At 34.3% G+C, this 24306-nt stretch overlaps 2 protein-coding genes across 7 annotated transcripts; one reads left to right on the top strand and one right to left on the bottom strand.

Annotated features, from left to right (window-relative positions):
• The first annotated feature begins 4061 nt into the window (after positions 1 to 4061).
• On the top strand, positions 4062 to 13685 carry LOC111484418. 3 transcript variants are annotated; one of them, XM_023130991.1, is made up of 14 exons: positions 4062 to 4233; positions 5195 to 5293; positions 5670 to 5797; positions 6356 to 6509; positions 6616 to 6725; positions 7041 to 7124; positions 7218 to 7266; positions 7371 to 7462; positions 8794 to 8923; positions 9365 to 9444; positions 9527 to 11190; positions 11572 to 11685; positions 11768 to 12514; positions 12777 to 13685. In XM_023130991.1, exons 2-13 carry the CDS (start codon positions 5201 to 5203, stop codon positions 12334 to 12336), a joined length of 3267 nt encoding a protein of 1088 aa, XP_022986759.1. In that variant the 5' UTR covers positions 4062 to 4233; positions 5195 to 5200; the 3' UTR covers positions 12337 to 12514; positions 12777 to 13685. The 3 variants fall into 3 exon arrangements, with proteins under 3 accessions (XP_022986759.1, XP_022986758.1, XP_022986757.1); XM_023130990.1 differs by having other exon boundaries at positions 8788 to 8923; positions 11575 to 11685; XM_023130989.1 differs by having other exon boundaries at positions 8788 to 8923.
• Positions 13686 to 17197: 3512 nt separating this feature from the next.
• On the bottom strand, positions 17198 to 21719 carry LOC111484384 (ethylene-responsive transcription factor RAP2-7). 4 transcript variants are annotated; one of them, XM_023130946.1, is made up of 11 exons: positions 20529 to 21719; positions 20302 to 20327; positions 20109 to 20139; positions 19929 to 20016; positions 19689 to 19834; positions 19421 to 19465; positions 19210 to 19310; positions 18970 to 19097; positions 18553 to 18669; positions 18089 to 18376; positions 17198 to 17498 (listed from the first exon to the last, which is right to left on the bottom strand). In XM_023130946.1, the coding sequence occupies exons 1-10, from the start codon at positions 21047 to 21049 to the stop codon at positions 18113 to 18115; spliced, it is 1467 nt and encodes a 488-aa protein (XP_022986714.1). In that variant the 5' UTR covers positions 21050 to 21719; the 3' UTR covers positions 17198 to 17498; positions 18089 to 18112. The 4 variants fall into 4 exon arrangements, with proteins under 4 accessions (XP_022986714.1, XP_022986716.1, XP_022986717.1 ...); XM_023130948.1 differs by having other exon boundaries at positions 17198 to 17446; XM_023130949.1 differs by lacking the exon at positions 19421 to 19465 and having other exon boundaries at positions 20529 to 21718.
• Between the last annotated feature and the right edge of the window lie 2587 nt (positions 21720 to 24306).

The raw sequence follows: 24306 nt of genomic DNA, 5'->3' as shown, positions 1-24306 counted from the left end.
TTTTCGTTAGAGATTCAATTTCTTACCTCTACGACTTAAAAAATAATAAATATATAAATAACTTATTTTCCAACTTCCACACAATTGTGCAAGCATGAAATAATTAAATTACTAATTTAAATCAACGTAATTATCACTTGAATTTTCCTAAATTGTAATTTAAAATAAAATAAAAAAATGTGTAAAATAAAATAGGAGGTGCTTTTCACATTAACTAACACGTATTATTTTGACTCTCTCCCTTTTATTTTTTTTAATATTTTGTATGGCTTTTAGCATGCATTTTGAAACACGACTTAAGGTCAGTTAAGTCATTTGGCATTTATAAATTATTGTGTAGCTTTTGCGTGTGAATGTATTTGTTATGGAAGATTCGATAATGAAATGATAATATCACCGATCTAACTTGATTGGAACTTATGAATGAGGTGACAGCCAATCAAATTCTGCCAAGTTTCATGGGAAGTTGCAAGGAAAAATATATCCGTACGCTAATAATGACACGCAGGTGATGCGGCCACCCTGCACGCTATGATTGCCTTCAAATATAGAACGCGTCCGTTTCTGTAGCTCTCTCGCGAGTTTGTATTTAATGCGCGTCGTGTCAAAGATTTTCGGCTTATAATGGAGCTTTGCGTAAATGCAAACAAATTATGAAATAAATTTATGCATGGAAGTGGTTGTGAGGTATTTACTTTCTAATTTCTATTTATTTAGTCTAAAATTCTTATAAAATTTAAATTTGGTGTAATAATTTTGAGGTTCAACTCCTTTTCCTCCCAACAATACTCAACTCGAACAAAATATACTATAAAATCTCTCTTGAAATCTATGGAGTCCTCGAACAGCCCAACAATCCTCTCATCGAACAAATTACACTATAGAGTATCCTTGAGAACTATAGAGCCCTCGAACGACCTCAACTCGAACAAAGTATACCATAGAGCCTCTCCTGAGACCTATGGTGCCCTCAAACAACCCAACAATCCTCCCCTCGAACGACCGCACTCCCCATAATGGTTGCTCAACTTTTTCTCCTCTCAACAATGCTCAACTTGAACAAAGTACACCATAGAGCATCCCTGAGCACTATGGAGCCCTCGAACGAGTTCCCCATAATCGATGCTTGACTTTTTCTCCTCCTAACAATCCTCAACTCAAACAAAGTACACTATAGAGCCTTCACTAAGTCCTATGGAGCCCTCGAACTACCTCTCCTTAATCAAGGCTCGACTCTTTCTCTGAAGTTCTCAAACAAAATACACAATTTGTTCGATACTAAGTCCCTTTTCACTTGACATGCCCAACGACTTTTCACAATAATATAATATTGTCTACTTTAAGCCTAAACTCTTATGACTTTACTTCTGATTTTTCAAAAAAAGTCAGTAACAATAGAGATAGTATTATTTACAATATTTTTTTTAATTAGTAAGTAAAAAATCTCTTAATTTATCATAATAAAAAGTTTAATTTCTTTATGACCGTTTTTTTTTTCTTCAAACATATATCAATTATACTAAATAAAAATAACTAAATTTTAAAATCCAGTAAAATGTAGGGACTAAATGGGAATAAATTATTAAAAGCTGAGTTTTAGCTTATGTCTCGGAACTAAAGCATTTAATTATTGAATTTTTAATATTCATTTTTTTAGTCCGCGGAAAGCCGTTTCAAATCAAAAGCGACGGAGATAGGCGTCGAGCCGACCTTTGCCGCGCTCTGAACGGTGCGTACCTCTCTGGGTCCGGTGGGCTTAATAAAACAACCAATACAGCTTGGTCCAATTTTTTATTTGGGCTCATTCTCGGGCCCATATATTTGTGTCTTTTACGTAACTACCCTTCTCAGGATAGCTCTTTTACGTAATTAGCCTCACTTAAAAGCAAGAATTGCCTCGTCAACTACCGTAATGGATACTAAAATGTATGGATATAATATAAATTAATTATTAAATCGGCATTTCTTTTAGCGCTTATTCATTTTTTCTTGCCTCGTCAACTTCTATAATTGTACTACGTTCATATTTTGTTCATTTATTGTCTATACAGCGACCATTCATCTAACAAAAGATTCTATTTGTGTTTATAATTTTATATTCTAATTTAATGATTAAAAAATAAGATAATAATAGTCAAAATAAAAGCCCACACGCCTAACATTTCCTTTATAATTCACACGTGGTTGGCTATATCAAGCAGAGTCCTATTGTAGCTACGGTTAGCCGGGATAATCATCTCCACTCAACGTGGGTTCTCACAATCCATCCCCTTTGAAGACTCAGTGTCTGCCTTCTCTCCAATCGACATGGGATCTCACAATTCATCCCCTTTAGAGGCTCAACGCCTAGCATTTACGATGTGGGATTTCACAATCCATCCCTCTTGGGGCTAGTGCTTAGTATTTTCATTGACACATCGCCCAGTGTTTGACTCTAAACCATTTGTAATAGTTCAAACCCACCATTAGCAGATATCGTCATCTGTCAACTTTTCTTTAAGGCTTCCCCTCAAGGGTTTAAAATATGTTCGCTAAGGAGATGTTTTTGCACCTGTATAACAAATGTTTTGTTCTCCTCTCAAACTAATGTGGGATCTTACACTTCTCGAACCACCCACACAAATGTAGCTTAACTGTTTATACTAATAAGTCAGTCATTTGAATCTCTCCATCCATGCTGTTGAATTAAAACAAATAAAAATAAAACAAACAATAAAAAAAGTTCTCATTCCCTTGTTGTGGTCTATAGTCTATATTTTTCTTTTTTTCCTCAATTTTTTTTTTCTTTATCTTGCATTCCTTCTTAATTTTCGCTAGTCTTATCCTATGAGAAATTGAATTTCCTATATTAAATAGAAAGAAAAAAATATTAGAACTATTGATAAATAAATAAATTTAAAATTATAAAATATTATAGATATTGGAGACAAAGCGTCAAAAGTATATTGGTAATTTTCTTTTATCTTCTTATGGTAATTTTGTTTTACCTAACCGAAAAGTATATTGGTAGTATTTATATTTAATAATATATATATAAAAAAAAGATCACTAACAAAAATGTTTTTCTTCCATGTAATTGGTGTATATATAGGTTATATGTATATACACGTATTAAAATTCTTGTCGGTGAATGACTTTCCAATAACTTTTGTTAATAATATAAAATTGAACCTCGAATAAAACATAGTGTGATTGGTCGAGATAAATCTCGTTATCAAAAAAGTAAGTCATTTGAATTTCCACACACATATTTATTTATTTATTATTATTTTTTATATATTTTTTCGAATTGTTGTTTTAGGAGGATGATTGATATAAACATGGATACACCATTAGTTAACTTTTTATTTATGAAATATAATTAAAAATTCAAGTATTATCTTAAAATATAAATAAAATCAATTTTGTGGGTTGACTTTTGTTTTAAAAAATATATAAAAAAAAGTTGAAATAATTAGAATTCCACCGAAAATTTCATCCTTAATTGACTTTTAATGATGAAAATGGTAGATAATTTGCTATAATTTTTGTATATAGTAATTACTCTGTCTTTTATTATCATCGTTTCCTATTTTCCGTCTACATAAACAATAAAAGGAATAAAATCAACAGATTTAAATAATTAATAGTATTAATTTGAAGTACCGAATTTAAAGTCTTCAAAGGACTAATTAAATAAATTAATTTATAATGAAGGGTGATTTAAATAAATTTTTTAAACCCATTTTAAAAAGAGATAAGAAAATTAAATATTTATAATTTTATGCAATAAAATTAATAAATAACATACATTCACCAGCACAATTCCCTTTAAAAATTTAAATACTATATTTATTATGAATTTTTTTAATAAAATTAAATATTGTTGAAGTATGTTTATCTTGATATTAATAATAATAATATTTAATATAATAAAAATAATTGAAGAAACAATTTATTCATTACAGGAAAAAGTAAACCATAGGGCCGATGCCGGTGGAGGAAGGGTGGAGCGGACCAATTTTGTAATTAGGGCAACATTGAAGGGTATTGTTCGAAAATTGATAATATTAATTTGACAGCGACGCAGAGTGAAGACAGCGGCCAAAAAGCCATCCAAAGCCAAGAGCTTCTCTCTCCTTAAAGGGTCCTCCTATTGTTCTCCTCTGTCTGTTCGCGTCTTCGTTATCGTGCGCTTCTCGGACAATCTCAACCTCACAGATTCATTACCTGCGTGTTGTCGATCTCTCAACTGTAATGACCGCCAGCTCTAATCTCAAGCCATTTTTCTGCAATCCGATCTTTATCTATTGTGCAATCTTTATTTTTGTGTTTCAATCTTCAAGATCCCTAATTTTATTCGTCGTTTCATTCTGAATTTGCTGCAGCTATTTTTTGGTTTTCATATAAGTTACGGCGACTCGTGTTCTTTGATTCTCTTCAATATGCATATGCGCTTCAATTTTCGATTTGTTGCATGTTTGTGAATTTAATTAGGTCTTCGATTCATCTGTTTTTGTTTTCTTCGCGATTACTTGGTCAGTCCTGGATAATTTCCGGTTATGTTTATAGTTTCGAAATATGTCGATCTAGAATTCTGGTATTTGTAGTTTCTATGTACTCTTCGTTGGAAATGGTTTTTTCTTTTTAGCTCCAGCACAGTTGATTAGCATCGTCGAGTTTCATCCATATATTGTGCTCATTTCAGCCTATGGATGGGTTTGGGGGATTATTCTATGTGTATAAAAATGTTCTTCAGGTCTAGTGATGAAAATATTGGCATTAGACGTGAGGTGTGGTCACGAGTATTGTGCAGAAGCATAATTGCATGTATAATTAAATGAATTAGCGATTGGTGACTTGTTCTAATGGTTTAGGAGAAGATGATGTACAAAGGGAAGGGGGAGTTGGATGTCTGTGTTGTGATTTTCTTCACTTGGTAATTATTGTAAACTGAACGTACTCTTACTAATAACAAAATGAGGAATTAAGAGTACCTTTTCTTAGATTCGGCGAAGATTGATTGCATTCTTTAGTTTCCTGGGAAAATAATCGTAAGTTGTGTACTTTGCACAATTAGATATTAGAATTAGTTAGAAAGCTGTTTCCCCCCCCCCCCACTTTGTATATGCACTGAAAAGGCTTTTGTTCCATTAGCTGGCAGCCTATTTGCTTTTGCCTTTTATAATTATATTTGCTTTGTTTTTGTTCTTAGATAACCATGAGTGACGGAGGAGAAAAAACTTGCCCACTCTGTGCGGAAGAGATGGATCCAACTGATCAGCAATTGAAGCCATGCAAATGCGGATATGAGGTTTGAAACATACCATAATTACAGATCAGCAAATGCATATAAGCAACCGGGTTTTTATGGGTTTCACATTTTAGTTTTAATCTGACTTTTAACAGTGTTTCTTTATGTTTTAAAACTGCTATCAGCAAACCAACCTTTAGGGGAAGTGTGTGCATCTTTTCTGAATCCCTTTCATGGAAGTCTTATGTTTCCTACTTGAGATGTTGAGATGGATCTTTCATTTCTTGAGAATTAGGAAACTCTGATATTATACTTCAATTTTCCTCTAGTTTTGCTTATGTTACTGGAGATTTCAGGAGTTGATTATGGATATATCTTGATCCTTTCAATGTAAAAGTAGAATTGAATCTTAAATTAATGGTTACCCCACTGGCAGATTTGTGTTTGGTGCTGGCATCATATTATGGACATGGCTGAGAAGGATGACACCGAGGGTCGATGTCCTGCATGTCGTGCTGTGTACGATAAGGAAAAAATTGTAGGCATGGCATCAAGCTGTGAAAGGTCAATTTTCCTTGAGTTTGTTTTTCTAGCTGCTTTTATTAACTTGGGGCTTCTTACGAATCCCTCTGCTTTGGGAGATTCCTTACCTATTTTTTTCCCTCTTCTTTATTGTCCCTGATTATGGATGAACTTTTCCGTTTCCTATCAGAAAAAAGTAATAAATCAGCACTGCAGATTAGGTATCTCAGAAGTGTTTGGCAAGTGTCTGATAGAGAGTTTTGTAATTGTTCGCTTGTTACTTGCACAAATTGGATATATTTTTCTTTTTCCTGTAACTGGTATAAGTTTTTCTGGGCGTAGTTTTATGTTTTACTTAATATCTGGTATTTCTTTGGAGCTTTTCTTGTTTCTTTTGAAGACAAGTGTCAGAATGTTAAGTCCCATCAATAAGTGATGTGGTTGTCTAATACGTGTTAGACCAAACACAAAGATCCTTCATTACTTCGTCATTGCCAACTTAGTCATAATTCTTCCATTTGCAATATTTAGATAGAGTTGTCCTGATAATTATTATTCTATACTGTTTCTTATCTAAAAATACAAAATTATTCCTTTCAGATTGGTTGCTGAAGTAAGTGTGGAAAAAAAGGTTAAGTCACAAAAAGCAAAAGCCAAATCATCTGAAGGACGAAAGCAGCTTAGCAGTGTACGCGTGATTCAAAGGAATCTAGTATATATTGTTGGGCTGCCTCTTAATCTGGCAGATGAAGATGTATATTCTGCTTCTCTGTTCCCCAAAACTATTGGTTCTTAAATAGATCTGCATACTTTTGGTTCTGATGGGAGTAATGGATGTCCTCTTATCATCCTTTGTGCAGCTTCTTCAGCGGAGAGAATACTTTGGTCAGTATGGGAAAGTTCTAAAAGTGTCTATGTCCCGTACAACAACTGGAGTCATTCAACAATTTACTAATAGTACCTGTAGTGTGTAAGTTCAAATGTTCTTGTTGCAATGACTTTTGCCTCCTTTCTTAAAACAAACTGTTTTATTTATTTACATAGGTTATTTAACGTTCATATATTTCATTGCATGGTACATTACCTTTTTGGAACATTTTGTTTCTGTGCATATGGTTTCTACACGAAGGCTGATTAGTTTAGTTTGAATTGGGGCACCGACATAACTCTTATTCCGTGCTTTACTTAGATACGAGTATCACGTATGTATCCAGAAATATTTATTTATGTTCTATATTTTTGTTCAAATAAAAAAATATTTATTTTCTTGTATTTTTTGGGTTAGATATATTACATTCTCAAAAGAGGAGGAAGCTGTTCGATGTATCCAAAATGTACATCAGTTTGTCTTGGAGGGCAAGCCTTTAAGGTTAGTGTATATTTGAGTAGTAAGTTCTAGAGTACATTTTGAATATTCCTGGTCAAATTTGTAATTTACTTTCTCTGGGTGCCTCTATTTTAGGGCATGCTTTGGAACGACAAAATATTGTCATGCTTGGTTGAGGAGTGTGGTATGAATTTTATAATTTGCTTCTCTTGTATTTATAGTTTTACCAATTAAAAATTTTACAACTTAAATTTGATTTGGATCATAATGTTATAACTAACGTTTCAGCCTTGCACCAACCCTGATTGCTTGTATTTACACGAGGTTGGTTCTCAAGAAGATAGTTTCACTAAAGATGAAATCATTTCAGCATACACAAGGTGTGATAATCATTTTGTATTTAAAACTGCTGTTGTGCCTTTGTTGCTTGATTTCTCAAAGGGTTTTTTAGATTGAGATTCATTGCATAATTATTTATTTATCTTTTATATTTTAAAATAATTGCTAATGATGTTTGACCCTATGAGATATCCTTGAGGCTTGTGGAAAGAGAAATGATGTTTGAGTACAATGTAGTGTGGAATGACATAACATCAGTTTGCTCTAACAATTTTCTACGTGTAGTTGACCATAATTCCATTGTAGATTATAAAAGCTCTACTTTGGTTTTTGGAAACGAATGAAGCTTTTAGTCAAGCCTAATGAAATAGGCTATGGATGCAATACATATCCCTATATCTACGACAGCTTTTTTTTTACTACGATGCAATAGATATTCTTATATCTGCCTATAATTATTTCCCATGATTGTCTCATTATGCATAACAGACTTGAATAGGTGCCCAGATTATCTACTGTCCTAGAATGAGGTTGGTTAGTGTGAACTTATATCCTCTATTTTCGTTATTCTACATGCCCGTACTTAAATTTACAATTTCAATTTTTAGTAATTGTAATACTAATTCTAGTTATATGGTTTTAATAGATTTAGTCGGCTACTACAAAGAGTATTTCTTGTTGGAAAAATAGTATCCATTGGTCAGTAAGATCATGTTGCAATCCCAAGTTACAATGATGAACTCTACTAGTCGTAAGCTTTGAAGTTTCGAGTGAAACCATATTTCAGACAAACTGAACATATTTCTTGGATATATAGTATTGTAAGAATACGTATTCTAGTTGTGGATAAAATTGGATTATTTTGGTTCATGAAGTTTTGATTCTTGTGCCAAAACTGATTCCCTTTACTCTTATGTGGTCGTGTATTTTTCTACAGTTGGTTTTGGGTTATATTGTTCCTGTCTAGTATAAGGAAGAGAAGTTTAACAAATATTAAACCCTAAATGCAATTTAACCCACAGCTTCATTTGAGTTGTGAACAAAGGGAAGAAGGGATGATACACTTCAGTGTCAGCCTATGGACACACTAAGGGGAGATGCTTAATACTGAAGCCGCCAATGCTTGATTGGACAAGTGTTCAACCTTCTCAAATCCAAAATCTAAATAACACTTGATTGTAATAAACCATACTTAAAAATGGGATAAAAATCATCGATTAGACAAGTAATACTATTACCAAGATTGTTTTTGTTTGTACTGCCATCACCGCTTTGATATGTTTGGATGACTTTCTTGCTATTTGCTTGCTTGGAGACTCTGTGTTTTTGGTTGGATGATTAATTAACTTACATAGTTGTATTAAAGGAGTAGAGTGCAACAAATTACTGGTGCCTCAAACAATACGCATCGGCGTTCAGGGAGTGTGTTACCACCACCAATGGATGATTACTGCAATAACAATTCTTCAAATGGGAAACCCATTGTTAAGAACCCTTCAAGTGTAAGACATCCTAAACTCCAATAGCTAAAGAAATAGTTGATGTTTCTTTCATATATAATATGCAGAAACACTTTTTTTGTCAGTTAGATATTAATTTATGTTGAACCTTAAAAATACTTGTTTAAATATTTATGTTTTGTGCTAACTATCATTACATTAACACCTCTAAATTTCATTGAAGGCTAGTAGTTTAACTTGTTAAAACTTTTCAATCTAAGGAACACTCTTGGGGTGGCAATCTATGGCATATTATTGTGACTGGGAACATCCTACTCTATTGATTGTTCTTCAGAGGAAATATTTTAGAAAATTTTGTGATGCCGCTTATGTTTCTATTCGTACATTTCTCTTTTTATTAATCAAAAGTGGGGAAATTTTATATCCTATCCATAAGAGCTGAAGCTTTTTATGCTGATATGCTTGACTAATTTTGTTACCCAGAATACTGTTAGCATCATTAGAGGTTCTCCTCCAAATGGAAGCTCAGATAAGTCAATTGCTCTCCCTGCAGCTGCCTCATGGTACATGGATATTTATGTTTGCACCCATTTTAAAGTTCTTAACTTTGTTTAAGAGGTCATAAAACACGTTTGTTTATGCCAGGGGAACCCGAGGCTCAAATTTTCAAGTGCCAGTATCAAGTTTACCAAGTACAAATGGGCCTCCAAAAAAGTCCGATGCTACTAATAGCATATTATCACTTCCCCCTGCAGATGCAAGCATTTCTTCGGCTTCTATAGTACATAGTGAAGCAGGAAAGAGACCTGCATTTAATGAGAGTCACACTTCTAATAATGCCAAAATTCATCAAGAATCCTTAAAATCTTTGAAACATCCTGTTAGCACGGATTATCAATCTTTGTCGACAGACAGACATGATTCACCCGAGGAGATGCCTACTTTTGTATCTTTGAGTTGTTCAGTGGCTGGGGTTCCAGCCACAAAGGACAGTCAGAAAACAATGGCTATGGCACCGAGCATTTCTACTCCTAATCTCCATATTGAGGATTCTAGCAGTTGTCCTGAAGTAGGAACTACTTCTTCTGATGGCCTAATACAAAATCTGAGCGCTGATATATCAACAGTTAGCATTGATAGAGATGATATAGATGAACAATCTGGTCTAAGACCAAATACTATAGTCTCTGATCATGATTTGATTAAAGCTTCCGGGGATCACCATAGCTTACAAGAGCAGTCTAGAGTGGCACCTTTAGATTCGACAGATGCTTGGAAAGGCGATGATGTGGTTAGTTGCATGTCTTTTTCAAGAGAAGAACGTGATTGGAGATCGAACTTACAGAGAGAGGTTGTTAATGCAAGTGAGTTGGAAGAGGATGTGATATCTTTTAATAGTCAGAGGCTCAAGGATCCAGAGATTTTGAGCCCTTCAACTCGGTTGCCTGGCTGGGCATCTACATTTCATGCCCTGAATGGCTCTACCTCTTATCCATTGTGGCCGGATGCTGTCAATGGGGCAGCAACCAGTCTAGCTACTGATTTGTCATTTGATAAGCCATTCAATGATATTTCATCTCTAAGCTCATCTAGCATCCCGCCTGTGTTTAGCAGTCAGCTTGCGAATGGAGTCAATACTTCTGGGCAGACATTGCATACTTTAAGACATATAGCGGCCAATGATCCTGCTAATTTAAATGCAGATTCACTTTTTGTTGATAAACAATTCAATGATAATTCACATTTCCGTGCATCTAACATATCAACTGCTATCAATGGCAACGTGGAGAATGGGATCAGCTCTTCTGCTGCTACCGATATGCCCCATGGAAATTCATTTTTACTTCACAACGAAGGAAGAGGAAGGCATGTGGGCAGGTTGTCTGGTGACATGCTGAATGCCAATGGCAGTGGTTTTGTAGATAATGGTGAAAACAGCATAATCTCAAATATATTGTCAATGGACTTCAACATGTGGGATAACACATTAACGTCCCAGAATTTGGCCAAGCTTTTGGGTGAAAGTGATAAACAATCTCCAAGTTCCAGGAAGGTGCAAAGCAATAATCAGTCCAGATTCTCTTTTGCAAGGCAGGAAGATTCTAAAGGACAAGATTTTAGGATACAACCTTCTCTTGATATGATTGAACAAATACAGAGAAATCATTCGTTCGGGCATGAATTCTTTAAAAATGATAATGTGCATTCAGACAAGTTTCATAGTAGTGGTGGCTTCTATTCTAACAATTATGATGGATCAGTAAATCATTCAAGCAATCACTCCCTTAATTCCTCAAATAAGCTCTCAGGTGAGTGCTCATATTTATGATAATTTTTTTAAATATTCTTGATCTGTGTTTGAGATATCTATCATATTTAGTGGTGGTTTAATTTCCAATCAGCTTTGTTTTTCTTTTACTTCGTGTATTGTTGCATGTTGTGGGTAGTGTTGGTATGGAAATATCCTCTTGGTGCTCCTTCTTGGGATTCAGAACACCAGATCCCAATTTCTCTTGTTTTGAATTTTTCCTTCGAACCGATGCTTCTACAGTGAAATGAAGTCTTATCTTGCTTTCTTTTGATTCATTCATTTATCCGTGGGGGTTGGAAGTGTAATTTGATGTTCTTTTTTGGAATCAGCTGTTTTACTTGTTTTGCTTAGAAACCTCCTCACAGACTCTCTTATTCAGCAGTTACGAGAGCTCAAATCTCAGCTCCGCCTGGCTTCTCTGTTCCAAGCCGGGTGCCACCACCTGGTTTCTCTTCTCATGACAGAGTAGATCAAGTTTCTGACTCCCTCTCTGGTTAGTGTTTTCCTCTGCTTAGTAAAGTTATGTAAATAAATTTTGTACCTTCTCTGCATTAAATTTTCACCTTTTGATTCAGGAAACCGTCTGCTAGATTCTTCTTCTTTGTTGAGAAATACATATCAAGCTAATCAAACTGGAAGTAATATTAGCACGGGCGATATTGAATTTATGGATCCTGCTATTTTGGCAGTTGGTAAAGGCAGACGTCAGATAGGTCTTAACAATACTGGTCTAGACGCTAGGACACCATTTTCTCCTTCATTAGGTACCTTTGATAATGAAGCAAGTCTTCAGTTACTGATGCAAAGATCTCTGAACCCCCAGCAGCAGAGATACTCTGATGTTGGAGATGGTTTCTCTCATCTCGGGGATTCATATGGCATTTCTTCAAGGCTTGTGGACCAATCACAGGTTAACAATCTCTCTAATTTTGGGCAGCTATCTCTCCAACATTCTAGAAATAGGCTTATGTCGCATGGCCACTGGGACGGTTGGAATGAGGCTCAAGGTGGAACCAATATTGGTGTGGCAGATATATTGAGAAATGATAGGCTTGGATACAACAAATATTATGCTGGTTATGAAGACTCGAAATTCCGCATGCCCAGCTCAAGCGATCTATATAACAGAACCTTTGGGATGTGACTTTTGGTGAATGAAATGATGTGAGTGCCTAGATTTGCGGCAGCGTTTGAGCAAAGGACTAGGATTTGCCTTGTGAGGTCTGTGGACGTGTAGCCATGATGTCTTGAGAGATTCATAATCTGGCCTTGATGGTGCGGAAGATTTGTGCCCTGATGGTATCGGATTATGTTACCACAAGGTAAGAATATTGTCGGTATATTTTTTCATTTGATTGTTGTCCCCTTCTTTAACATTTTTTTTTTTTTTTTTTTTTAATAATTGTACAATGAATATTTGTATCTAATAAGTTTGTCTTTCATCAACTTCTGCCCTGTTTGAATAATCCCTCCTGAAATAAAAAGCAGAGAGCGAGAGAGAGAAACCGATACGAGGGTTGAAGACCTGTTTTTTGATTACCTGCCTGCTGACATGTTCTACTTGCCCCATTTGTGTCTGTGTAGGTGTGATGTAAGCTCACGTGATTGTATCGCGGCAAGTTGAATATTGGCAGCGATTATTTGACAGGAAGTTGTAAAATGTCTGTCAATCTCTGGTAGGGCGACCCGTCCCTCCAGCTGTCGATTATTTTGTTCCTTGCCAACAGCGAAGAGTAAAAGATTCTACTTTTTTGGCTCTCAAGACCTTAAAGTTGAGATTGGGAGTTCCTGACTTCACAAGGTTATATGCGAAATCCATTTGAATGTACTTTGATTCTTTTGTTTTTTACAAGTGTTTTACTTAGTTACTTAGATTATAGATAGTTCAAAGATGGGGAGTTTCCTGCCTTTTGAGATAGATTGATGGAGTTCCTGTCACGAGGTGATAATCATATTCTTCCTTCCTTCGGGTTATTACTATTACAAATTCAAGGTCGAGATTTGGTTCATCAGGGTTAAGTAATTCTTGACACGTCATGACGTAGCTTAAGCTTCATGGTGACTTCACTGAGAAAGCACATATCAATTCTTGCCTCTTTTAAGAGTTGCCCATAAGTAACTAGAGCACTCAGAAGCATCAGAATTGCCAGTACAGTTTAACGAAAGCGGGATCTCGAGTGAATTTACTGGTTTCGCAGTATGCCAGGCTATACTAATGAATTTGTATTGTCATAGGTTCTTTCTTTCTTTCTGGGAGAAACTGAACAATTTTGATTCGGAGGGAGCTTAGATTTTAGTTCATTTGATCAAATGAAGATTGGGGCCTTTTCGTGTCTGTTGGAAGAAGTGTTCTTTTGATCCATAGTGGATTTGAATAAGATTGGTGGATTAGGCCTCAAATTGAACGTTGAAATGTAATCGATAGGAACCAACCACGGCTTGTCTTTTTAAGACAACAGAGATTAACAAATTTTATCATTAATTTTTTTAAAATTTCTACGTTATTTGGTTTATTTTTACCATTTTGGAATTAGTTCGTGCAAAGCCTTTCTGAGATTTCAATGTAAATAATTTCCCTCATGTGTCATTTATATATTTTTTAAAAAAAATTTGGGAAAATTTTAGAAGAAACCCAAATGTGAAGAAAAATAAAATCCAGAATTTGTGTACTTTTATTCATTTATTTATTTTGAAAATAAGATTAAAAAAATAGTAAGAAAAAACAAAAGGGTTTTATGAACGGATGGTGACAATAGCAAGCCCATAATATTGTCACGATAGAATCACTAACAAAATCCCGCCTTTAAATTTGAAACGTCAACAAATCTTAACTATTCGTTGGATCTTTGAAGCTTTTAAACGACATATAGATTAGGCTCATCGTAGACTCTACTCGATCGACAGGACAATCATTAACTTGGCCCACCGTTGCCATTCCCCATTCACAAATCCAACAAAGACATACCCAATCAGGAGGGGTTGGATTTGAATATCTGTGGCCAACCAATAGCAATAGCAATGTGGCCCCTCTGTTCTTCAATATTATAAAATTTAACCTTTTTTTTTAATTGCAACTTTCACCCTCTTATCTTCATTTATTACAAAAAAGGCCCACATAGATTTCTTACAACCTTCTCCTGACGATTAGGGTTGTCTTCCTCTTCTCCACAAATTATATATATTTAATATTGGAAGAAACTTCAAAACAATTTTTTTTAAAGAAAAAAATATATAAATAATTCTATTGGAGACCCCACTAAGTTCTAAAAACCTAACAAACCAAGTTCTAGTGGGCCCCCTGATGGGCCTAAAAGGGACAAAAAGGCCAAAATCCAAATGGGCTTGGGCCCACCATGTGCTCCAAAGGTCCTCTTAGAGAATCTATAGTGGTATAGCTGCTGTGTTCGTTTTAATCATGGCCGTCAAAATCATAACGTGAGACAGATAAAGGGATTAAAAAAAAGGAAGAAGAATAAAATAAAATAAAATAAAATAAAAAGCCCTGAAACCTTAATGGTAGAGGAAAGATATCATTTAAATGATGGGTGCGTCTTTTATTTTCTCAATTTGAATTAAATTTACGCGGAAAATGAGTAATTAAATTAAAGCAAACTTATACTAAATTATTTTTCTGTGGACCCCACATTTTTCTGATTTTTTTATTTTTTTTCAATTCGTCCTCCCAATTCTTTTTATTTGCAATACCACCTCCCAATTTTGTATAATTTCCTTTTTAGGCTATCCAAATTCTTGATTTTATTCAACTAACATTAGGTGAATGATTGGAATTCTCTTGCCTCTCATGGTAGAAATTATTATTCTTTTCCTACCTCTTTTATAAAATTAAAATTTTATCGTTAGAGAAGTTTCGCCTATTTTACGAAGCCTCAATTGAATTATATAATATTTAACTTTAAGTATAGAATTTTATAGGGTGACTTTAATTCATTTGTTTATTTTGTATCTGAGTCAACTTCGTTTGTTTGATACTATCTCGATAAAAAAATTAAATTATATTTCTTACAAAACCGGTGCCAAAGTAGGAAAAAATAAATTTTTTTATTAACTTTCTCTAAAGTTAAATCTGTCCATTAATTGAGGATCAAAACTTAAAATAAAAAAAAAATAAAAAAATCATTTATATTTTTGATCTTTGACATCAACAAGTGAATGATATAAATTAAATGTTAGATTAGAGATTTAAAAGTGACAACATGTAATAGCCTAAGCCTACTACTAGTAGATATTGTCCGCTTCGATCCGTTACGTATTGTTATTAGCTTCCAACTTTAAAAGTCTATTAGGACAGATTTCCACACCCTTGTAAACCCTCGTAAGGAATGTTTAGTTCTCCTCTCCAACCAATGTGAAATTTCACAATTCATCTCCTTGGGGGCCACCGTCCTCTCCAATCAATGTAAGATCTCACAATCTATCTCCTTGGGGGCTCAGCGTCCTCTCCAACCAATGTGGGAATATCTTTGCTCATCCTCATTGACACATCAATGTGGAATCTTACAATCGACTCCCTTGAGAGCCTAGTGTCTCGTTAGCACATCGTCTGATGTTTGACTCTGGTACCATTTGTAATAGCCTAAGCTCACTATTAGTAAATATTGTCCGCTTTGACCCATTATATATTGTCGTCAACCTCATGATTTTAAAATGCGGCTACTAACAAAAAGTTTCCACATCCTTATAAGAAATGCTTGTCTTCTTTTCAACCAATATAGGATCTCACACAACGATAGTCAAAATGAACAAAACTAAGTGATTTTTTGAGATTTACTCTTTTTTTTTTTTTTTTAAACCAAGCTCAAATTCTAGTTATACTTAGAAAAAAAAAGATGGCATAAATAATATATTTATAATATGAAGTTAAACCAACATTGATAATAACATTTGGTTAAACAATGATGATGCTATATTGGTGAGCAAAGTAAATTAGGACAACCTTAATTTACACGCAATATTATTGAGCAACCAATTAAGCGTCGGTCTATAATCAAACGAATGAAACTGCTCAACACGTAGACTAATTATCAAGAAAAGTTGAGTTCAACTCTCATTTTTTTTTCCAAATTCAACAATTGTGAAACGGGAAATCAAACTATTGATATTTAAAATTGTGATTAGTACTATATTCAGAGTTTAACTCTGCTAGGATTGGTCGTTTAACGAGTCAAAAATCAACGACATTGAAAATCTTATATAACACTGATTTTTTGTTTTTTATTTTATTTTAAAAAAAACACCCTTAAAAGTTGTAATATTATTGGAGGTCTTAATTTGTGTTCGAAATTTTAAATGATTTATGTTTTGTTAAGAAAATATAAGGGTCATAATTGAAAATTTTGAAAGTTGGAGGGTAGTTTTGAAAGAGAAGATAAAAGGATGGGGATGTTTTTGATAAATTAGAAAAGAAAAGAGGTGGAATTGTAAATAGAAGAAAAAATGGAAGGAAGAGAAGAGACATAGAAATGACTGATTTGACAGTACAATGAGATTAAGAAAAAGGGGAAACAGACATAAAAGCATTTTTTATTTATTATGTTTGAAAATTCCAATATTTTTCATTTAAATTAATATTAATAATATCATTTATTTTGCCTTTTAGCTGTCACTCCCCTTGCTTACGTGGCTCCACTTTCTCCCTTTCATTTCCAAAATCTACAAATTTAATTACCCCTTTTCGTCTCTAATTTCTCTATTTATTTATTTACTTTTACTTTTTGTATTTTTTTAATTTTAAAATTTTAGTATTTATACCTTCCATCAAAAGTAGATTTTATAATAAAAAATAGTTTTTATTAATCCAGTTGTTAAAAGTTCAAGAATATTTTTTAAATAAAATATTAAATAATTTTCGTCCAGATATACGAGCATAAGATTTTTAAAGCGAAGTACTTTTTATAAATTTAGGATTTTTAAAATTTTACAATTATAATACCATGAAAGAAATAATTACAATTTCTAAAACCAAAATTCCAAATCATATATACATAAATTCAGTCCTTATCAATTGAATCCAGAAAAACTTAAATTATTGGTTTGTTCTGAAATTCTCTGCTCCACCTGTATTCATAAAAATTTAGTAATAGAAAAGGGAGAATATGAGAGCACCACGTTTCCTCATTTTCGGCCACATTTCACTGTTCCCATACACAGGCGGGCAGGCGGGCAGGCGGGCAGGCGGGCAGGCGGGCAGGCGGGCAGGCAGGCAAGCAGTCAGACACAAAAGCATATAAATGAAACTGCAGGTGTAACAAGGAACCATGAAAATCACAGTCCTAGTTCCGCTGACAGCTACCCAAGAGAAGTTCATTAGAAAAGGGAAAAAGAGGTAAAAAGGTAACCAAACAAAGGGAAAAAGGCAAAAGGAAAAAGGAAGGGTTGGTGGGCTCCTACTCCTCTCCTATGGCTATTGGGTATGGTATATGGACAAGAATTTTTGTTCGGTTAGACGAACAGACTCTACACAATGGTATGATATGGTACACTTTGAACATAAGTTCTCATAGATTTGTTTTGAACTTCCTAAAATGTCTCAATACCAATAGAGATAGTATTTTTTTATTATATATCCATGACCATGCTCTAAATTAGCGGATGTGAGACTTTCACCATGACTTTATAAAAGCTATTTCACTATGCAAATATGTTCATAAAAGCAAGAATTGGCTACTAACCATAAAAACAGAATCTGAGACATGAAGCAATGAATGCAAGCGTACGTATATGATATATTAGCATCATGTTTTTGTTTTCAGGTACAGAAACATGAAGCAGCATAGCAGTTTGTAATCAGCTATTTAGTGTCAGAAATCAAGCCAATCATTACTTAAAAAAGGCATACAAATGAAAAAGAAGATATTATTTTACTTTTGGTCACTCACTCTGTAATGTAGAAGAATAAGGATTTATGGTGGTGGCTGTTGTGGGTTCAACTGAGGGGAGTTGAGGGAAGCTTTGGCCGAAGTGAAATGGAGGTTATGGGCGGTCGAGCCCGGTTGGCGCGGTGGAAGGATGGCAGCCGGGATAGCTGAAAATGAGAATCCTGATGATGCTGCAGCAGAGAACAATGGGAGTTGGGTGGCATTAACCTGGTTATGAATTTGCCATGCCCAGTTGGGGACGACTCCTTGGGATGAACCTAATGCATGTCTCTTGTCTGTCACGCGTTCCTGTAAGCAAAGTTTAGATAATCACTCTTCAAATTTCAATAAAACCATGTAATTCAGCTACTCTTTGCTCTGATATGTGATATAGTCAAATAATCTGAATGTTTGGATTGTCAAAAATTGATCGAACTTGGAAATTAGTCTAAGATTTACAATAAAATCACATCAATGAAACTCACCTCACTGGGAAGTAAGCAAGAATGTTGTAAACCATTCCATAAGGGAACATGCCCTGTTGCCATTACCGGCCCTTTCAAAGATGGATCGCCAACTGCTGCATCAGCATTGCTCTCTATCTTCAACATGAACAATTCAAAATGTAATTTAGAGTAGGTTTATAACAATGTTGTGTCAGGTTGTTCGATAAATGAAGAATGAAAAGTGTTGAGGATTGTTGGGAGGGAGTCTCCGTTGGCTAATTTAGGGAATGATCATATAGATTTATAAGTAAAGAATACATCTCCATTGGAATGAAGCCTTTTAGGGAAACCCAAAGCAAAGCCATGACATCTTATACAATATCATACCATCATTGAAAGTCGTAATTACTAACCAAAAAAAAAAAAAACACAAAAAAATTATAGTTTAGTGGTTACCATTGTGCTCCTGTCATTAGCATAGCAAGGACCAGATTGGAACCGCAGGTGCCCCTCATTATCCTTTGGATAGTTGTCAAGTGAGAGGGGCGAAATCCCTAAATTCAAATCAAGCATGATCCGACAACCTATATTTGAATTTGAAAACAATCAAATACCATTGAGGGATAACTTGCTAGTGGTTATAAAGATGATAGTGGCAACCACCAGATCACCCGTACATAAGTGTATGCAATGTACCTTCACTACTGCCCTCAGAAACCCTTTCTCCGTACGTGCTAGGCTCAAAGTTGGTCACTGCCTCCCGCCCATTACATTGGATGGCAGCCTTATCATAAGCCCTAATTTCCAGAAAAAGAAAAAGGGAGACGTGTTGGTTGGATGCCTATTGAGGTTGAAAATTCAGGATAATAATATCAGTTCAGGTAGAGTGAAATTGGTGCTTTAAGACCTTGCAGCTTCTACCTCGCTGTCGAATAGCCCGAGATATATATACCTGCAGCAAGGATTGTAACCTCCATGATGAAAACACCATCCCATTTCTTCTTGAAATAGGCATATCTTAGATTTCTATTTTCCCAAGTGGGGAAAGAACAAGTAATACCCATTGAGAAAAGACTTGAAAACAAGTCTCAGTTTGCTACATTACGTATGCACAGGCTTCTTAACTAAAGATCAAAATAAAGCATGCGTTTCAATTTCAGAAAATGATTGCTCACTTTTTCCCAAGGAGCTGCCCCATTCTAGCTTCCCATCGGCCACATTTGTGCAGTGTAACCCCTCTGTATTTTGAGCTCCCTCTTGAGAAACCAGTGCTTTGGCGACGAAGTATGTGAACAAACTCTTCCTTGCTTAAATTCTTCATCTGCTCGAGAATATTATTGAAAGATACAGGAAATTGTTAGACGATGAAACGGATTTGTTTAAGGAAAGAAAAAAGAGAAGGCGTTCTAGTCAACCTGTTTCAGATCTTCCTCGTAATCACTAAGGATGAAATTAATGTCAGCGTCGACCCCTCTGAACTTGATAGCAGCTCGATCATATGCTCTAAATTTAGAAAACTTCATGAAGTCAAACACGAATTCTTTGCACAAAATAGGAATTAAGCGTGGGCTATCTCCTCCATGATAGGAAATTACCTCGCCGCTGAATGTGCAGTGTCAAATCCACCTACAGGAACCGAAGAATTATAACTTCGTCAGAATTTCACCGCAACGGAATATGTTGATGAAAATTTCCTTATATAACAAAAATCTGAAGATGCCGTAGATAACAGATATTTCCATAAATAACATAAATCGAAGTCAGTTAAGTAATCGAGTGAATTCATACCGAGATAGACTTGCTTCCCACAGTCCCTGCGAACAGTTGAAAAACAAGAAGTTAAGACAATAGATATACTAATGAAGCATACATCGGAGTGAATTAGAAATCTAATTCAACAGAAGGACGAGTTAATTGAGTGAATGAAGGACTACTGGAATTTGACAAAAGAGGCAAACGCAAACCATTACACGATTCAACAATTTTTTTAAAGGTATCCAATTAAATTCACTCACCAAATATGAGATTCCCACCGCCCAGTCCTCCGGTAGAATGTGACGCCTCTGTACTGCGAGCTCCGAGACCTCGGTCCCCTCCTGCTCTTCTTCGCCGGCTGAGGCTGAACCGGTTGCATCATTCTCCCCTCCCCTGCTGACCCGCTTCGATCAAACGCAAGGTTGATCCAGTTCTTCCTCGATGAATTTGACGAACAGGCAGAGTTATGCCCCTGAAGAATCCCGAAGTCAGGATTCACCGTTCCACCTATTGGAAAAAGCTCCTTCGTGACAACGTCGTTCGCGCTTCCAGACTTCAATATCCCGAAGTTGATCATGAAGAGCTCGCCACCGGCGCGTGTGGAGCACGAGTCGTCATCGCCGCCATTGCTGGAGGTATCCGCATTGACAATCGAAGAATTGGAAGTTCCTGATTCATCCATTTGATTCCCCGAGCCTTGAGGAAGCTTCTCAAAGAACAGGACAGAGTCCTCATTCGGCGTTGCATCAGGCGAGTCGACATTGAGATTAAGATCAAACATCTTCTCCTAATCTCTCCACAAAGCTCCCAATCCTGAATTCTATTCAGATTTTTCTACCACGCGCCTTGGTAGTCGATCCAATTCAACATTCAAGAATGATCGCTATGTTTGATCGAACAGTATGAATCAATCGTTATCAGAGACCACAAAAGACTAAAACAGCTAATCGTACTAACAATTTGAATGGATAAAGTTTTTTTAGACAAAAAAAAAAAAAAAAAAAAAAAAAAAACAAAAAACACAATCAAGCTAAGAAAACAACAAAAAAGATCTTCATAACAGGAAACTACGAGCTTCTTCCCTTTGGATTCCGGTCGGAAACACCACCGTTCTCCGGACGCCGGCGTAACAGAACAGTAAACAACAAGAAGCACACTCAAAGAGAGAATCGAGCAGAAAAATCTCGAGAGATGGTAGCATTATGCATTCCGCCGGCGAAGATACCGGCACCGGAGAAGTGGAAAATTATTGGCAACTAAGTGATTCCACGGCGGAGAAAGACGAAAGAAGCGGATGGGACGTGTGAAGGAACATTTCAGACCCATTCTAAGAGAAAGGGAATAACAGCATATATAAATATTTTTTTTGCTTCTCTTTCGTCAAGGCAAGTCACCGGTTGATTCGGTTACTGGTGGATACTTAATATCGCCAAGGTAATAATCCTCTATTTTGCAACGCACTTCTCCACGGTGTTTCATAGACGGGAACAGCCTTCTATATATATACACATAACCATCCAATCAACACGTAGCAGTCGTGTGTATGTGTACGACCGTTCGATCCTTAATACTCAACCTCATCTATTACCGTTCATTTTTATTTCGCGATTATTACAAAAACACACTTTTCATGACCCAAAAAAAAAAAATAATAATAATAAAATTATGACTTAATTATATGAATTGAAAATTTTTTAAAAAATGTAAACTATATTAATGTCTTCATTAATTGAATACGTAAATTAAAAATAATAATAATGTACGTATTTTAATAATTTTTTGTAATAGTTAGACTTCAATAAATAAAAAAACATAAACACAAAAGTTTTTTTTTTTTTTTTTTTTAAATAGCGATAAACTCTCAAAATTATAATAATAATAATCACCTAATTTTAAAAATTGGCTGAAGACATTACTAAAATGTATAAACTATTATTAAATTATAAAATTATGCTTTTTAATTATTAAAGCAAGGATAGATTTTAAAATATAATAAATGCAAAATAGTAAGTAAATTATTTATTCAAATTTTGTAAGGAACTAAAATGTCTCATGAAAATAGTAATTTTTCAACTCATTATATTTCATTAATAAATAAAGAAATAAATAAATGTTATACCAATCTAATTTTAAAAATTCAAATTTTAATACTACATCATAATTTTAAATAATTAAAAAATTATACAAAATATCATCAAAATTAACTAATTTATTATTATATTTTTTTCGATATAGCCAAAAAAACATATATGCATGTTAAAAATATATTTATATTAAGCTAGTAAAGACAAAGATGGAGAATATAATTTTGTCTTCCGACCCATTTATCTAATGAGAAAAAATGTTCTCCACTTACTCTCTCATTCCTCGTCTAACAAGGAGAATTTCCTCAACGTGCAAAGAAGGTGATTGTCTCTATTTTTAAATCACATTTTTTACATTTTATAAGTAAATATTTGAATTTATAGTCGAATATAAAATATATTTAAAAAAAGATAGTTTAAATTTTCAAAACGCTCCTAGAATATAATATAGACCACAAATATAAAAACAAATAAAATTTTGAGTAATATTTTTATGCTTAATTTAAATAATAATAATAATAATAAATCAAATCAAATAAATTAATTTTTTAATGGGGTATATTATATGCATATAGTACCATATTAATTAGTAGTTGGGTTCCCCATTAAGCACGAGCAAAAGGGCAACGGGCAGTGACAGACAGTTGGAACCATGAACTAGGAAGGAGTCCATGATGGCCTAGCCCACTGCCCGACAGTTGGAACCATGAACTAGGAACCACTCCATCATGCCCTACCCCCTGCCCTTACTTTCCTAGGACCACAGGTAATTCACGTTTTTTCGGTTCAGAATATCCCGTTGCCGTAATTCTTGACCAACTTAATTACCTCTCACCTTATTTCTTTATTTATTTTTTAAATATTAAATTACATTACTTTTTTTATATTAAAATAAAGTTAAAAGAGCTAAAATAATTATTTTTTAAAACAACAGATACTAAAATACACTTTTTTATAGTCGGCAGAAAAAGAAAAACCCTATTAAGTTTAATGATTAAAATAATAATTTAAAAGAATGTATGGATTAAATTGAATAACTTTATGTGCAAGTACCAATATAAAATTTAAACTTAAATAATAATGATATTTAAAATTGAAAATTTGATCTTCATGCTTTAAATATATTATAATAAAAAGGTTATTAATTTAGGAGGAGATTATAAATGTTAATATTTAATGGTAATTTTAGAGTGGCTTTTAATATCTTTTTTGGTACTCACATTCATAAAGGAAATGTGAAGTTTAATTAGCTGTGGGCCCCATCCTATTAATCTGCAGAAAAAAAAAAGAAAAGGAATGAGATGTGACCTACACGTGGCGGTGAATGTACAGGGAAAAGGGAGAAAAAAAAAAAAGAACAATTGAGGTGGATAAATGAAAGGCGACATAATTAGTAGTGTATCTTCCCCATTAGGTAATCCGGTTGCCTTAAAACCTTTTACTAAATCAATTATTCTAATTTTAGGAACCCCACACTACCTGAAGGTCCCGATTGCGACCGTTTAACATGCCCTAGCCGGTTGCAGGTAATCTTAATATCCCAATTCCAGCTATGCTCAACTGCCCAATCAAGATCAGCCACGTCAGAAGAGTTAGGATTTGAATAATTTTTTGGTTTTGATTTTCAATTATATAAATTAGGTTAAATTATCAATTTAGTATAAATAATTTAAGTTTATTTTAAATTTGGACCACAAAGCTTTAAAGGTTTAATTAATCTATGTAATTAGATCAAATCTCACATATTCCTATAAATTATTTTCATAAAAAAAATAAAAAATTTAAGATTAGCTCGTTTTTTCATTTAATTTACATTTTATTATATTATAAAAATTCAAATTAAAATCAAATCATACATAAATTTGATATATATATATTAGAGAAAATAACGATCTTGTGTCACGATCATGCTTATCTAAAGCGTGTTGGCTACATGCTAGATATTACGGTCATA

The sequence above is a fragment of the Cucurbita maxima genome, unplaced genomic scaffold (assembly GCF_002738345.1).
Source record: "Cucurbita maxima cultivar Rimu unplaced genomic scaffold, Cmax_1.0 Cma_Scf00009, whole genome shotgun sequence".
NCBI classification, from domain to species: Eukaryota; Viridiplantae; Streptophyta; class Magnoliopsida; order Cucurbitales; family Cucurbitaceae; genus Cucurbita; species Cucurbita maxima.
This window is presented reverse-complemented; position numbering and strand designations above follow the sequence as displayed.